This window comes from Fundulus heteroclitus, chromosome 12 (genome assembly GCF_011125445.2).
Source record: "Fundulus heteroclitus isolate FHET01 chromosome 12, MU-UCD_Fhet_4.1, whole genome shotgun sequence".
Lineage (NCBI taxonomy): Eukaryota > Metazoa > Chordata > Actinopteri > Cyprinodontiformes > Fundulidae > Fundulus > Fundulus heteroclitus.
Window position 1 is genome coordinate 19,759,906 of NC_046372.1, and position 17,219 is coordinate 19,777,124.

Sequence of the window (17,219 nt, forward strand, 5' to 3'; positions counted from 1 at the left end):
ACAGACTTTGGGTTACTTCTAACTAAAAACATCACAAGGCTCCAGATTCCCTAGAGCGGCGTCGCCAACATGGTGTCCGCGGGTCAAGGACCTCCCGAGTCGCCCGTGGGCCGGTTCTAAAAATAGCTCACCTGGATCTATGTCTTATTATTTTGTCGCTTTTATTTTAAAAAAAAATAATAATCACACTTGCATTGGTGTAAATTTGAAAATGACAAAATTAAAAATTAAAAAAAACGTTAAAAAAAATGTTCATGTTAGATTAGAGATGGCAGTGCAGGTGAGGAGTTGATTTACTCCGACAACATGGCAGAAACAATAAGGAAAATTTAATTTTCACAATGAAAGGGAGAAACAGTTCTTCCTACGACTGAACAATTCCTGCGTGTCTCATTTGCAGGTGGTGGCAAAGCGGCACAATGTGCAAAGACATTTCAGGACGTGCCACAGCCTGGTGTGCTAACTCCCCACTGGGCAGCGCAGTACGAGCGGAGAAAACCAGCGAGCTAAAGGCAGCTTTGTGCAAACAACAGTCTTTTTGATCGAGACCGGAGAGAACCTCCCAAAGAGCAACCGGATCCTCATTTCTTGATCAAGAAAAAGAGGGCATTTTCAGATGGGATGTCTTCAAAGAAACCAGGAGGATAATCACAAAAACTGTGCTTAATGATATGCCATCAGACTGTTGAACTGCTGAAACCACAAATACACTCTGTACCACATTCGTATATTGCAGGGTTTTAATAAATACTCACCTGTACACTGTGAATCGCACACTGTCTATTTCCCCTGCATTGTTTACATTGTTTACATTTCAATTGTTTACATAAATCACTGCTGCATCTTTATCCTGTAATTTACTGCAATGTACTGTGATTTTTCAAGCTGAATGCAAATGAAATTTCGTTCTATACGCACTTTGTGTATACAAAATGACAAATAAAGTCTAATAAGTCTAAGTCTAAAGATGAGAAATGTGGAACCGATGTAATCTCCACTTTCTCCGATGTACAACTGGGGGGCGTCTACTATGGTTAGAGAGTGTCGGCCACGTCAGGGAACGTGGCCAATCATCGGTACTGAGGAAGGTGGTTTAGCATCCAGTGTGACGAGTCCGTGGACAGCAGCGGGATCAGGATGCTGTTTAATGACTTCACCACTAAGGAAGAACTTCTGACACTACTGCCCCTAAAGACGACCACGAGGGGAGGTGACATCTATAGCGTGGGGAAGGAGGTTTTTGTGGAGAAAAAGGTACCGTTGAAATGTTGGTATCGGTGACGGCTGACGGGGCTCCTGCTGCGATTGGCCGACATACAGGATTCATCGCTCACTGTGAAGGTGAGGCAGAGTTCCCAATCGTTTTGCATTTCCACTGCATCGTCCAGCAGCAGGCGTTGTATGCAAAGGTGATCGGCTTTGAGCGTGTGATGACTCTGGTCGTGAAGACCATAGCCAGCATCCGCTCCAGAGCTGAACAGCACAGAACATCCAGGCTGCTGTTGGAGGAGCCGTCAGCTGAAGACGGTAACCTTCCACGGCTCAGCGGGGGACGGATGTTGCTTTGCTTTTTTTCTCACCTTTGGGTGAAATCAGAGTTCATGCAATCCAAAGACGAAGACACCTCGCTGCGGGAGGACACCGAGTGGACACTGGACCGTGCATTTTTAACGGACATACAACGGAATACAAACCATGCAAGAATGGTTTCTAACAACTATAATATTTCAATGTTGCCACACTTTTTTAAATAAATTAAATATGGATAAATACTATCATATGGTCCATAAAAAATATTTTTACAGCGAAAACACGTGTCTGCTTTATGCAAACGTATTCAGCAGCAGCCCTGTTAAGACTGTGTTTCTGGTCCTTTGGCGTTAGATTTTTTTCTGATCAACTACAGTCAACAGGTTGAGCTGCTCTCTAACTCTAAACTGGACCCTGCACCACTTTTTGCACATTTGCACCATTGCATCTATATCTAGCATTACAAATGCTGCTGAACTTGCAGTTTCCAAATGCATTTTTGCACAAATGCCTTTTGCACCATCATTTCTGCACATACAAATGGTTTTCATTGTTCTCTTCTCCTGCATTGTCTACATTTCAATTGTTTACTTTTTAATCACTGCTGCAATTTTCCTGCATTGTTTACATTTAAATTGTTTACTTTTAATTACAAGCTGTATGCAATGAAATTTCATTGTGTATGCACTCTGTACATACAAAATAACAAATAAAGATGTCTAAGTCAACAGGTTCTAGCTGGTTTCTTCTCTAATTTTCAGCTTCAGTCTGGGTGTACCATCTGCTGATGTTTTCTTGCATCATTATTAGTCATTATTAGCCAAGTCCTTAAAACTACACAGAAATGTAGTGGAGGGGCTCTGAAAAAAGAAACATCTGGACGGGGGAGCTCAGACCGACTTAATGCCATCATTGAAATGTCTGTAAGTAGCATTTATCTTGGGTTGTCCAGGGATTTACTACTTTACTGTTTCATTAACAGCAGCTTTATGGATCTTTTTAAGTCTCAAACTGTTTTCAGTCATTAGTGTTACTGTTGAAAGCATCTATCATCCTTCTGCTTTTTGCCTTTTCCTGTCCATCTGCTCTTACAGTAGAGGGTCAGGACAGTCTGGATGGATGTTTTATGTTTTACCAGGGTTTTATCCTCCTTATTCTTAATATTCCCCATTAAATAAACTTCTGATATAAATCAGGTTAAAGGGTTTTCAGGATTTTCTGTGCCGTGTTCAGAGCGACAGACTGGAAATAATGTGCAAAATGAAGAGAGACTCTGACCCACTTACTCTGGTTTGTATACGTTGTCTTGTGAGACGTCAAAAGTGATCAATGACAAAGTGGAGAAGCTTTCTGATTGGCTCCAACTCTATAAAAATGGGTAGGTCCAGGGCAATTAAACTCATTTGAGACTCAGGGTATTTAGTTTAAAATGAACAAACATGTTTTCTGTTCACTTTTTGGAGTGCAGGGAGTGAAGAGAGAAGGCGTGGAGTAATCAGATGTTTATGGGCAGAGCTGAGAACATATATTAGTTGTTTTAGGTATATTAGTCATTGAATAGGTTCTTGATTCTGTCTTATCAGTGAGAATGCTCTACAGAATTCTCACTTATTGTTTTCCTGTTTTTCTTTATTATTATTATTCCGTCGGCATCCAACTACCCTCGCATACTTCAACCGATTTCTTTAGGCTCATTCCCGACATGACTGCTATATCTCATGGTTATGCTAACTTTTACACTTTTTAAAATATTTCTCTTTTTGTGCTATTTTTTTTTGGCTGCTCCCATTGAAATCAATGCAAATTCCTTCCAATTCTTCTAATTGTTTTAATTGTTCAAATCTTTCAAATTATTCAAATTTTTTCAAATTCCTTAAAATTCTTCACATTTTTTCAAATTTTTAAAATTCTTCAAATTCCTTTAAATTCTTCTATTTCTTCTAATTCTACAAAAAATTTAAATTTTTCAAAGTCTTCAAATCCTTTCAATTGTTTCCACATTCTTCAAATTCTTACAATTCTTCTAATTATTCTAATTCTTCAAATTTTTTTAAATGCCTTCAAATTTTTCAAATTCTTCAAATCTTTCAAATTTTTCAAATCTGATTTAAATGTTTTTCAGCTAGTTTTTGTCTTCTGCATCTTCTGCTCAAATAATTCTGCAGATTAGCATTCTCACTCGCTGTTACACAGGAACAGCTTTTTCTAGTTTGGTTAGCTCTCTTCCTGTGTTCCTCCTGTGTCTATTTTTCTCTCTCAGCTCTCGCCTTCATTAACTGGCCCACAACAGTAAAAACTAAGATAAACAGTAACTAATAACAAATAACTAAAGAAAGCATGATCCAGGAAACAACATGCCTTTGCAGATTCTCAGATTCTGTGGGTCAAGCTAATAACAGCTAGCGTTAGCTCATGTTGACCAGGAGGTTTTCTCCCAGACGGGAACTTTATTGACCGTTTTATGCCGCTCTCAAACGTCGACGCATTTAGAATAAACAAAACTTGCTTAACGCTAATGACACGTTGGGGAAACCCCTGACACGAGTCCGCGGAAAGCTTTCCCAGTGCGTACGTGGCGCTACACTGTAAACTGTTTTCTATGTGACACCGATGCACTGAGCTGCCCCAAGCAGGCGTGACTGGACCCTCTGTGTGCCACGCGGAGCTGTGTGGTGGGGACTGCTGTGGGAAATGTAGCTCAGCTGTGAGCTCAGCTGTGGAGGGGAAAACATCCGCAGAGAGTGGCGCACAGGGGCCGGTCTGTCTCCTGCACACTTCAACACACTGAGAACGTTTACCTCAGATATATGAGAACGATCACGTCTGCCTAAACTGGATTATTATCAGCATTAACGCTCAATGCAGCACGTTCTCAAGTAAACGCCTCTATGTTCAAATTTCAGATTTATTTGCTTTAATTGTCGCAAATCACCAAAAGTCTGTCTGTTGGAAACAAAAGTCCAGCTTCCTGCGTCCATCTATGAAAACAGATGCTGTTTTATTCTTGGAAAATGCATTTTTGTTTCCACATGGACCCCATGAATGGATCAGAAACAGATCCCAAATGTAATAAAATTAAAATTGAATAAAGTTAGGTTCAAGATTAACGCTAGAAGCACAATCCGCTCTCCTTCGGGTAGGGTTAGGGTGACGGCAGCCACAGCAACAGCTTCTCCAGTCCGGTAACAGTGCGTGCACCCTGGGATGTCAGGAACCAGCCGAGTCTTGTCTGCCTCTTCAGCCCGCGGTGATCCGTACCAGAGCCGGCCAGCAGCAGAGGTGGAAGAGAAACAACGCTGGCCACCCGGGCCAAGCAGAGCCAACATGTTCTCCGTCGCTTCAGAGGGCTATTCAGGGACAACGATAAGCCCGCTGATAAATGCCAAGCGGGTGCTCCTTCAGTCTGAGTGCTGGTAGCGGACATTTCCCTCCCATCGTTCAGGCAGCCTTGACATGGACCGACGTTTTCACAGTTTCTCAACACTCCAGGTAGCTGCCAGCTCCAAAAAGCAGGAATCCTGTTATCATAAATCTAATTCTGAACAGTTTCAACATCCTGGACTGACAATCCTCCTCCCACCATGTGTCCAGATGCACAGGAGGCTCTCCTTCACCCAGTCTTCTCGTGGAGAAAATTTTATCAGTTTGTGTTGAGAATCCAGCTGACCAGATCCATAATTTATAGTTATAGTTTGTAAGATTCGTAAAAAGAGGCTCCAAAATGATTGATAGAAGCAGGCAGGGAGATGGGGAAAAGAGACGAAGAGAGGGGAGGAGAGAAAAATCAAATTTTCGGCCTTCACCGAAGCAGGAAGAAAAAGTGAAACTGGGCCTCATGCTGGAAGCCAGAGCTCCGGGATCTAGATCATGAGAACAGCAGGAGAAACAACGGCTGCTGTCATTAGAAGACATGTTCTTTCCTCAGCGTCACTAATGTGGAAGTCGGCAAAAGAGGAGGAAAAAGTATGTGGAGTCTCAACTTTATTGATGGAAAACTTCAAACAAGAGTCAAAGAAAGAATCACAAAGCAAAAACTTGGCGGTCCTTAGTCCTTCACAATAAGACTTTACTTTCTGGTGTGAAATGTTCATATATAATAATATATACAAATATATGCAATGTGTCCACCATGGGCGGCGCAAGGGTAGCTTGGTGTTGCTATAACAATACAGAGATTTCTGTTATGGGAACCGAAAATACACTGTAGTAATTTAGTTATGGGTTACTTTTACTTTCAAGTATAAAGATTTCTCAACACAGTCATTAATTAACTTAATTAATGGCTGTGTTGAGAAATCTTTATATTTTTTGACCTTAGAGAAATCTGGCAGTTCCATGTAAGGGAGGTTTAGTTATATCAGTAAAGCGGTAAACTTTTAGCATAACGGTGAGTTTCTTCTTCTGTCATCGAGCTGCTAAGCTACCGCAATGAAATGATTCTGGCACCGCCAGTGGTGTCCACCACAATACTATGTTTTCTGGAATATAAAAGTAACTTTTAAAAGGGTATTAGGTGAGAAGTTAGCTACGTTAAACCAGAATATCTGCTCAGTTTGTTGGTATATCTCTTGATTTAAAAACCGCAGCAGCTCGCCGTGCCCAGAGAGAACGCCTGTCCCCCGGGACGTTGCTTTCAAACGGCCAAAACAAACAAAAAAAAAAAAAACAGGTTAAAAAGTAAAATAAAACTCCTTTTGGCTATGAGAAATAATTCAGATAGCTAATGTCAATGTTTAGTTTGTTCATTATTATTTTATTATTCTCTACATATACACAAATTTAAGCTTTGTTCAGAAAGTTAGTATATTCGTGTCTAAATTGGACAATGTTTTATTAAATTACACAAAGGGTATTTGCCATCAATTAATTTCGTTTAGTGGTATATTTCAACATAAAATTAAACATCTGGCTGATTAATAAATTAGAATATAATAAAGGTGATGAAGCAACATTTTAAATGAAAGACTGTGGGCCATAATGCAAAGGGGAAAATAAAAACCGTGTAGTTATTTACAGCAGAGACAACAGGATTAACCTTTGGTTACATATCTAAATTACACATATTACAGACATAACAGTGGTTTTAAGGCCAAAATTGTAGATAATTGTTTTAACCCTAATGTCTGCTGCAATGATCATAACAGAGCTCTCTAACCAGTTTAAATGGTCTGCATTAAACAGATATTCCAGATCGGGTTTCCATCACTCTTGCAGCTTTTGGCATCAACAGTTGTGATTATACTAACAGCTGCCTGCTAGCTCATCTGCAGCATCAGGAATGTTTGTATCCAGCCATGTCTCTGTAAAGATCTCTACTGGACAATTACTTGCAATCACAAAATAATTGTAATTCTTTGAAAAAAGAAACAGATTTTCGAAATTGCAGCAGTCTGCAATATCTGGATCAGATCAGACGCCTCCTTTAGGTGTTGATAATGTGTTTAAAGTGGGTTTGCTGCACGTGAAGAGAGATACAGCAGTGAGAGCAGTGTCCTAGTGGTTAGAGCATTGTGCTTGTGTCCCAGAGGTTCTGGGACAAAAAAAAAAAAAAAAAACACTTCTAAATGTCTTGTTTTAAATAGTCCTGGTGGACAGCCTCTGCTGTCTGCTGCAGCTCAGGGGGAATAAAGTTGAATTCCAATCGCTCAGCTCTGCTGTTATTAGAGCTTGGAGTGGTGATAAAATGGACAAAAACACAAGCATAATGAGCCGGCAAGCTTGGACAGCTGCCTGCGCCGCCATCGTGTCCATAAGTGTCCTTAAAAACAGGACGAGGCATTGACGCTCCCTGTGAGGTGGACCATGTCATCCTGATGAGACACAGGGACACTTCTTTATTTCACCAAACTCACAGGTAGCTGTTACTTTTGCCCAGCGTTATTCTGCTGTCAGTTTTAACTGAAATGCATTGGTGTTAAACATAATACATTATTTTTAACATTTATTTAACGTATATATTTTAGGATTTTTATTTAGAAAAAAAAACAGTTACACTACAAAATACATTCAGGAAAAAAACTGAATAAGGGATCAAATTAGTCTGCAGTACATTTATAAGCACCACTAGGCTGGCTTCCCACAGACCTGCTGCAAACCATCAGCTAAAAACAGCAGTAACCACGGTGCCTGTTTAGTGTTTGTGCTTGTTGTTGGAGGAGGAGACGGTACTGGATGTCTGCTATCACCTGCGTAGAGGCAGAAAGCAGCTCACTACCTGAGGCCTTCCACCTGCAGCCTGGGAGCTCACTGCAAAAAGGGAACTAAAAATAAGCAAACATTTCTTGAAATTAGTGTATATTTCCTTGATTAGAGCAGGTAGATAAGACTATTTGCCAATGGAATGAGATTTTTGCACTTAAATAGGAACAATTCATCTCTAAAATAAGATAATTAGACATCCTGCACTTGAAATAAGACAATGGAGATGAATTGTTCCTATTTTAAGTGCAAAAATCTTATTCCATTGGCAAATAGTCCTATTTACCTGCTGGAATCAAGGAATATTACAATGATTTCAAGAAAAATTCACTTACTTTTAGTTCTGTTTTTGCAGTGCTCGCTGCTTCAGTACCATAGCGGTTCCTAGGACTGCGCCTGTCTGGACATCGGTCCCAGAAGTTGTTCCTGACATCTGCTGTAGTGGATTTGCACAGCCTGCCTCTGGGCTCCTGTCTGGTAAGGTAGAATCTGGACTTTATTACTCTAGCTCAGAAGCTGCTCCTCTGCTGCCATGATCAGTGCCTCTGTCCTTCAGTCCACTCCACTCTAGCCAATCGTAGCACTTTTCAACAAAAGGGTTAGGACCATTGCGGATGTGAGCGTTGGGAAAACCAATTGCCAACCTTGACTGTTAATTTAGACTGAGGTAAACTCTGTGTTTGTTGAGAAACCCTGTCTGGAAGGCATTACATGAAAGTGTCGTTGTCTTTGCCGACTCACCGTTTTCCTCTCGGCCTTCAGCTCCTGGGTGTACCTCACCAGTTCACAGACGATCTGTGTGTGAAGGCTGTCCGCCAAGTCTTCTCTGTGAGCTGCCATTTCATTCAGCTGCTGCAGAGTTGCTGCAAACGCCAAACACCAGGTGTACCTAAAAGAGCCAATCACAGCTGGGATTAGACGTGACCATTTCCCTCCATAGAAACAGAAGGTACCATGCTGTTAAAGTACAGATACGCGACTTTAATCTAATATGCTAACATCTTAAGCTGGTGTAAAGATGCTAATTATTAGCAAAACACTTCATGCTTTGTTAAGATACAAGTGAACATGAAGTTATTGAGATGTTAAACATTGACATGATATTAATGCGGCAGTAATGTGTTACTAACACGTATGTTAGTAACATGAGTAAAGTTAAAACTTTCCTTTGTGACAAAGCTTCTAATCAGAGTGATTCATGTTACCCTGAACTACCTCTGTAGTTATGCTGCTATAGGCTTAGGCTGCTGGAGGACATCAGGGTCTATTTTTCTCACTCTGCTGAGTTCTCCTACTGTTCTCCAATCTGCATTGTTTGTTGTTATTTCAGCTTTTAACTTTTTTGTTCTCTCTCATTTTTCTCTTCATAGAAGGTACACCTGGTCTGGCATTCTGTTAGCTGTGACATCATCAGGGGAGGTAGATCATCCTCTATTACCATAAAACATAGAAAGTACTCCTGGGTCAATGTGTTATTCTATGCTTTCTGTGTCTCTGCTCTGTCTTCTCTAACCCCCAGTGGGTTGAGGCAGATGAGCGTTCACACTGAGCCTGGTTCTGATTCTGCTGGAGGTTCTCCTCCCTGTTTAAGGGTGGGGGGGTGGGGGGTCTTTGGCTCCTCATAACCACTACTGAGCATTTTCCTCATGGATAAACCTCACAGACACCAGTTCACTCTCACCAACACCTACAGGTGCTACAGACTCACTTCTATCCATAAACCCCTGTTATTATCTCCAGCTGTCACTTTCTACATGTCGTATTAATTAATCCTGTATATTCTTCAGTGACGGTATCAAGGCGCTGGTTGTTTGTACCTGTAACACTTTATTAGCTGGTTCTGCTGTTCTTTATATATCTCTTTGTAGAAGCAGACTCAGTGGATGTTATTTTGCTGTCTACCTTTCCTCTCCTCTTTCTTTCATCTTTTCTCCCTTTTTGCATGTCGTCTCATCTTTCTCTTCTACCTTCCTGTTTCAGGAACGCAGCTTATTTAGATCCTCGTCATTATTTAGATTTACTTGATATGTTTACTCAGTTATTACCCTGGTGCTGGCCTCTCTTGGCTTCCTTGTCAGGTTCCAGCTGGCTTCTAGGTGCTCTTGCTAACCTAGAAATCTCTTCATAGACTTGTCCCTTCTTAAGATAAGATAAGATAAGATAGTCTTTATTGATCTCACAATGGAGAAATTCACTCGTCACATCGGCTCATACAAGAAGGTGCAGAGTAGGGAAGGTGCATTCAGTTATATACAGTGAATCTTCATATCTACAATGGATCAAAAGAATACCAAAAAAAAAAAAAAAAATTATCTTATTAATGATCTTATCAACATATAGGGACCTTCTCGTGCTCTCCGTTCCCAGGGAACTGCTCTTCTGGGCAGGAAAAGGTCTGCTGGTGAGCGAGCTTTTTTCATTTCGGGCACCTGAGCTTTGGAACGTGACATTAAGACCCACTTATTTTCCCTTGGTTATGTATTGTGAGATGTATTTAATTATTCTAACTTTTTATCCTGTTACTTTTTTATTTTATCTATTTATTTTCTAGTCTTTAATGTCTGTTTTACCTGCTTGTGCAGCACTTTGACTGAAAGGGCTTTATAAATAAAGCTATTTTAAACCCATGTGTACCATGTTTTGTGAGGTGCACAGCCTTTTTAAATATATATTTTATATATATTTTTTTTTCTTTTTTTTTCCTTTATATACTATACTATTTTTATTGCTCTTGTCTATTTTTGTATTACCTTCAATTATCTACTCTTGCTGGATTGGTGTCAAATGTTCTTGGGATGGGGGGGTTAAAATATAAATATGAGTTCTGTATCATGTCTCCTGTAATTGAAATTATATAATGTATCACTGATACTCGATAAAAAAGTATAAAATAAATAAATAAATAAAGCTATTATTATCATTAATATGATTATTCCTCTCCATCCTGGTCAATTTACTGCTTCATCTGTCTGATATTAATGCTCTCTCACCTGTCAGCATTTTACTGGCATCACCTGCTGGTATAAAGCAGTTGGATTTACCATACCATCTTTATTAATAAAGCGCTTAAAAGCAGTCAACAGCTGAAACAAAGTGCTGTACGTTGTTACAAGCTAAAACATATCCATTAAAAAAAAAAAAAAAAAAGATAATGCATGAAAAAGCTTAAAAGAAACAATAAAACCAATAAAAAAAGTCTTGCTAGTGGTAAAAGCCAAAGAATAATAGTGGGTTTTAAGGGGAGTTTTAAAGGTGAACCGGGAAGGAGCCGCTCTTCTGTGTAGGGGCCGTTATTCTATAATTGAGGACCAACAATAGAAAAAGCCCCCCCGGCCCCCTGAACTTCCTCTTAGACCTCCGTACCTCCAAGAGAGGCAGTTTGGTAAAAATTTGGATTTGGTAAAAAGACAGAAAATGGAGGAAAAGGTGGAGAAAGCGAGAGCAGCAGGGCCTCCGTCAGCCGGAATCACACCAGCAACCTTCTAGACCACCGTTTACGCTCTGATGCTGACATCATCATGAACTATACAGAAATATTGCATCACCTTTTATATATATTCTTTGTAAATCTCTCTGTTTTTTAGTCATGATTGTTATTCCTATTTATCCTCAATAAAATGACGTTACTAGAGCCGCACCTTTAACCCATCGGGACAATGAAGTTTATCTTATCTACATAATAATAATTGTCTGGTTGTTAAAGGAGTTTCTGAGCTTATTTCCTCCACTGTACAGGTGGAGGATCAGCCAATCAGCTCTCTCTGTTTCAAGCCAATCAGCTCTCTCTGTTTCCAGCCAATCAGCTCTCTCTGTTTCCAGCCAATCAGCTCGCTCTGTTTCCACCATCTTCCTGCTTCAGACTCTCTGAGGCTCTAAACGTTCAACTTTCTACTCTTTTCCACTCTGAAGGCCTGAGAGGCTTTGAGAAGAACTTTTATTTCACTGAGGTAAAAATCTGAGATTTTCCTTAACACAACGTCACTAAGAGCTGCTTTTATTCTAAGGATTCTTGGTGAACACGGCCCTGATCTTTTTCCTCTGAGTCGCACATTTAATAAACGCCTTTGTGGGATGGTTTTCACAGTTTTTTTGCTCTTTTCTGCATAGTTGCCATCGGTATCAATGAAATAACAATAATCAGCTGGCTCCTGTAAAGACACATTCATGAGGTGCTTTGCATCGACCATTTAGGTCCTCGCCCGGCACTTTGTCCGTTATTCCACCATTTTGTTAATTTATATCAAAACACAAAAATTCAAAGAGGAAAAACTACATCAAGTTTTATTATGGCAGAATATTGTTTCCATAGTTGACTCGCCTCAGCTGGTTTTCCTCCTGTGAAGAGCCGAGTTCTGCAGCTGAAGCTGTGATCCACGGACTCCTCGTTTATCCCTGATTTACACACTGAGCTATATTATACACTGGAGTGCTGATTTTGCCGTAAAACTGAAGTCACTGGCCGCCATCTTGCTACTCCCTACTCTCACAGAATACCATAGGATTTAGTTGCAACAACAAGCAGTTTTCTGGCTGTGTGAAAATGTTTCATAGGTAATTCTACAGTCAGTGGATGTACTAACACTATCAACTACTAGGAAATTAGGCGCTGAAATATTTTATGTTATTCATATTATATATATATATATGTATATATAAGTATGTGTATATGTATATATGTATACATATACGTAAATATATGTTTTTGTATATTGTTATTCATATATTTATAAATGTTCATTTAAATATATATATATATATATATATATATCTATATATATATATATATATATATATATATATATATATATATATATATATATATATATATATATATAAATAAAATGCTAAATATTTCAGCACATGGCTTTCTCAGTACTTGATAGTTTTAGAACATAACATAAAAGTATATGGCTTTTGACATTTTAAAAGTTTTAAGCCCCCCCCCCGAACATGAGAAAATCCTCGTTATTCGATGCTGTAGCGCACATATTCCCTAGTTACTGGGGGGAAATAGGGAGTATCAATATGGCGGCCGGTGGCTTCAAAGCGACTCGTTCTAACAGCGGGCGATTAGCACTCCAGTGTATAATATAGCTCAGTGGTTTACTCTAGCTTACAGAGTCATACGCTCAGCACAGGTGAGCAGAGAAAGTGGGCGGAGTCAGATCAGGCTCAGGTGAGACTGCATGACCGTTAAAACACTGACCTGCTCTCATCCTCTCTGCTTCGCTTTGGGTGGTACTTCTTAGACAGGCTCCTGCAGAACGACAGACAGAACCACAGACTGTTTCAGACGGACAGGTGCGCAGGACATGCAGGTGATCAGCCGCACAAACCTACCTGATCTGCTTGGCGTAGCTCAGCTCGATGTCAGCTCGCTCTTTCACAAACTTGGTGTATCTCTCCAGGAAGTCGATCCCCCAGCCCGTATGTTTTTCCAGATTATCAAATTGATCCTGAAAAAAAAAAAAAAAAAAAAAACGACAAAACCGTCAGATTTCACTGGAGGTTCCCGCTCAAAGGTTCTGGTTCAGTGCTGCTGGCTGATGGCACATCTCCATGTTCCAGCTTTAAATTTAAATTAAACATAATTTACAGTAAAACTGTCCAGATGTTTTTAGAGAGCTGAAAGTAATGAGAGATTTGTTGCCTTCAAAGACCCCAGCAACAGTTTCATTAAAGATCAGTAAAGTTCTGACTGACGGCTCAGAGGTTCTCACAGCCGGGTTCTGACGGAGAACTGGAAGAAAGCCAAGGTTCTGAGTCTCTTATGCTAAAGAAGACATTTAGATCCTTCACAAGAACCGCTGAACTGGAATGTGGGAACCTTCAGGTTCGTCATGCAGGTTGTGGGAACTTTGGCTCCAGGAGGGCACACCGTGGGAGAACCGTGGACGGCGTCTGGACTAGGGCTGAACAATTAATCACATTTTCCATATAATCGCAATTTAAAAAAACGCAATTTCCAAATGGCAAAGTCTGCAATTTTTGGCTATGTAACAATTAGGGAATTAGAAACGTCCATTAGGTGTTGGTAAAATGTATAAAGTGGGTTTGCCTCCACATGGAAGGAAAGACAGTTGCAGCAGTGAGATAATCTAATTTTATTACTTGTTTTAGAGTTTATATAATCATACATAGCATTAAGTTCTGGTCAATCAGTTTAATACATAGACTTGCTTGTTGGTTGGACTTTATGTTCAACAAGGATTGATGTCCAAATAAATTAAAAGCTGTTCTCTTGAATAATATTCTGATTAATAGAAACATTAAAAGTTCTTGTTTAAAATAGTCCTTGTTTAGAAACATCTTTATTTAGAGGCCATGTTTGTTGCTTGTGGCTAATGCAGAGAAAAGTCAAAATTGCAATTTTGATTGAAATATATTGTAGGCAGAACGCAATAATTTTTGCTCTGAGTTTAGATGCTGTGGGTCTTTTAGCAACTAATCTGCACGGCAAGGAAACAAAATGATTTGTTGTTTGTATATGTTTAAAAAGACATGATAAATTAAACTGGGGGGGAAAAAAAAAAATCGCATTAAATCACAATATTAAGAAAAAAAAAATCGCAATTAGATTATTTTACAAAATCGATCAGCCCTAGTCTGGACTGACGGACGGTTCTCCAGATCTAAAGGGACGGTTCTTCAGAGCTACAGGGACGGTTCTCCAGAACCACAGGGACGGTTCTTCAGAGCTACAGGACGGTTCTCCAGATCTACAGGACGGTTCTCCAGAGCTACAGGGACGGTTCTCCAGAGCTACAGGACGGTTCTCCAGATCTAAAGGGACGGTTCTTCAGAGCTACAGGGATGGTTCTCCAGATCTAAAGGGACGGTTCTTCAGAGCTACAGGGATGGTTCTCCAGAACCACAGGGACGGTTCTCCAGATCTAAAGGGACGGTTCTTCAGAGCTACAGGGATGGTTCTCCAGATCTACAGGGACGGTTCTCCAGATCTACAGGGACGGTTCTCCAGAACCACAGGGACGGTTCTTCAGAGCTACAGGACGGTTCTCCAGAGCTACAGGGACGGTTCTCCAGAGCTACAGGACGGTTCTCCAGATCTAAAGGGACGGTTCTTCAGAGCTACAGGGATGGTTCTCCAGATCTACAGGGACGGTTCTCCAGAGCTACAGGGACGGTTCTCCAGAACCACAGGGACGGTTCTTCAGAGCTACAGGACGGTTCTCCAGAACCACAGGGACGGTTCTCCAGATCTAAAGGGACGGTTCTTCAGAGCTACAGGGATGGTTCTCCAGATCTACAGGGACGGTTCTCCAGAACCACAGGGACGGTTCTTCAGAGCCACAGGACGGTTCTCCAGAACCACAGGGACGGTTCTCCAGAGCTACAGGGACGGTTCTCCAGAACCACAGGGACGGTTCTCCAGAGCTACAGGACGGTTCTTCAGAGCTACAGGGACGGTTCTCCAGAACTAAAGGGACGGTTCTCCAGAACTACAGGGACGGTTCTCCAGAACTACAGGACGGTTCTCCAGAGCTACGGTTCTCCAGAACTACAGGGACGGTAGCAGCTCAGATTACTACTTTCCACCTGGAGGGAAACTTCCTACCCAAACTGCAGAGTATTTCTAGAGAACATGAAGGGTAAAGGCAGTGCAGGAGGGGGCGGGTTCTGGCTTAAAGGCGTAGAACCATCAGAACCTCACAGCCAGGCTGGTAAAATGCCTAAAATCAGCCTGAGAGGCAGAGAACACTGATGGCTGAGCGTCATGCAGGTGTTCAGCTCGGTCCTGACCCAGGTGGCGGTTCTGGAGGGATGGTCCAGTCTGCCCTGGGTTCGCCTTGCAGGCCGCCTGCAGCTGCATTGTTCAGGTTCCCAATCAGAACCAGTCTGAGGCTCATCTGGACCCGGCGGTGCAGCGGGATTAAAAGGTGCTTTCTGCTGCTCTTCTTTTGTTCCGGTCCGGTACTCGGACGCTGCTCACCGAGAAGCGCTGCCCGGTGAATGGACCGAACCCCCCCGGTCCAGCTCGGGTCCTCGGCGAACCTCTGCAGCAGCTCTGCGTCCTCCATGACGCCGCAGAGCCAGACGCTGTCGTCACCGCCGTGTTGCTAAGGCGCACAGAGGCAGGAGGGCCGCGGCGCGCCGCCGGCCGTCCGGTACCGTCCAGGTGAGAACTTACCCACAGCTCGGTGCCCCAGTTGCAGCTCATGGTTCCGTTCTGCTGCTCCGTCTTGACGGTACCGAACCTCGATCAGCGCGACCTGCTGCTGCTGTTGCTGCTGCTGCCGACGTGCGCGCTGCGCATCCTCCGGGACGGAACCGAACCCCGTCCGCCTGTCCGTGGATCCCGTCTCACCGAGCAGCACCGGGAGGAGACACGGTCACGCAGCGAGCATCACCTCTTTGTCGTCACGGAGGGGATGCTGAGGCTCGGGGTGTGTGTGTGTGTGTGTGAAGCAATCACCACGGCACATGCGCAGTGACATCACCGCTGCGACGCACCACCACGTGGGATTTCCACGGCTTTAAAACAGATTTACTGCAAGAGTTTATTTATGTGGATATATTTCACAGCCGAGCTCTGTGGGGTTTTGCAGAGAAACCAGGCGTGAAACGGCCCCGTCACCTGGAATTTATAATTAAACTGCTCAGAAACCCTCAGACGCATCAGGCTGCTGGTTATGCAGCAATCCCTCATACTGAGCATGCATGAAGCGACAGTGGAGAGGAAAACTCCCCTTCAACAGGAACAAACCTGTAGAACCAGAAATGAGCTCAGTGAGAACCAGGGGCGTAGACATGGGTGGGCCTGGATGGGCCCACCCACCCACTGTGTATCAGGGCCCAGCCAATGAAGCAGCTTTACTTTGATTTTCTTCTTTTTGGGGGGGGGGGGGGGGGGGGGTCAAGCAGAATAATTTTAAATTTTTGCTTGTCCCAAACATGAGATTCTGCACATACAAATAGTTTTTAAAATACCCACCTGTACACTAGTGACTTCTCCTACATTGTCTACATTTCAATTGTTTACTTCACTGATGCACCTTATACTGTAACTCAATTTTACTGCAATTTACAAGCTGTATGCAACGAAATTTCGTTCTGTACGCACTCTGTGCATACAAAATGACAAATAAAGAGAACAGCAGCTTCATGTTCTAGTTCTCAGTAAACCAGCGGCACAGAGAAATAAGATAAATGCCAGGAGAAACTGGAAACATGAGATCTGCTGAGAACGCGTCAGCATGTGGAGGTGATGGAGTCGGACGTTCCTCTGAGGGAACACGCAGAAGACCCGCTGACTCTCTCAGGTGAACGAATCAGTTTAGTCTCCCGGTGACGTCGTTCGTACCTTAAGGGACATTTTTAGGGTGCGCTTTACAGTCTGTGTTTATACATTTTCCCCTCCATGTTTATTTTAATAATGTAAAGCACTTTGCGTTGTCTTTGTACTGAAATGTGCTATAGAAATAAGTTTGCCTTGCCTTACCACTGTTTTCGTCTCTTATTGTCAGAGCTCG

At 42.0% G+C, this 17,219-nt stretch overlaps 1 protein-coding gene across 1 annotated transcript in view; it reads right to left on the reverse strand.

Moving 5' to 3' along the window:
* The window catches only part of LOC105917127 (formin-binding protein 1), a 31,588-nt gene extending 15,426 nt beyond the window's left edge, over nt 1-16,162 (reverse strand). Inside the window, exons 1-4 of the mRNA XM_036144222.1 lie at nt 15,878-16,162; nt 13,069-13,184; nt 12,935-12,985; nt 8,470-8,617 (exon numbers count right to left, since the gene is read on the reverse strand). Of these exons, the coding sequence (XP_036000115.1) occupies nt 8,470-8,617; nt 12,935-12,985; nt 13,069-13,184; nt 15,878-15,907 (345 nt within the window). The 5' untranslated portion in view covers nt 15,908-16,162. The remainder of the gene's footprint in view (nt 1-8,469; nt 8,618-12,934; nt 12,986-13,068; nt 13,185-15,877) is intronic.
* Between the last annotated feature and the right edge of the window lie 1,057 nt (nt 16,163-17,219).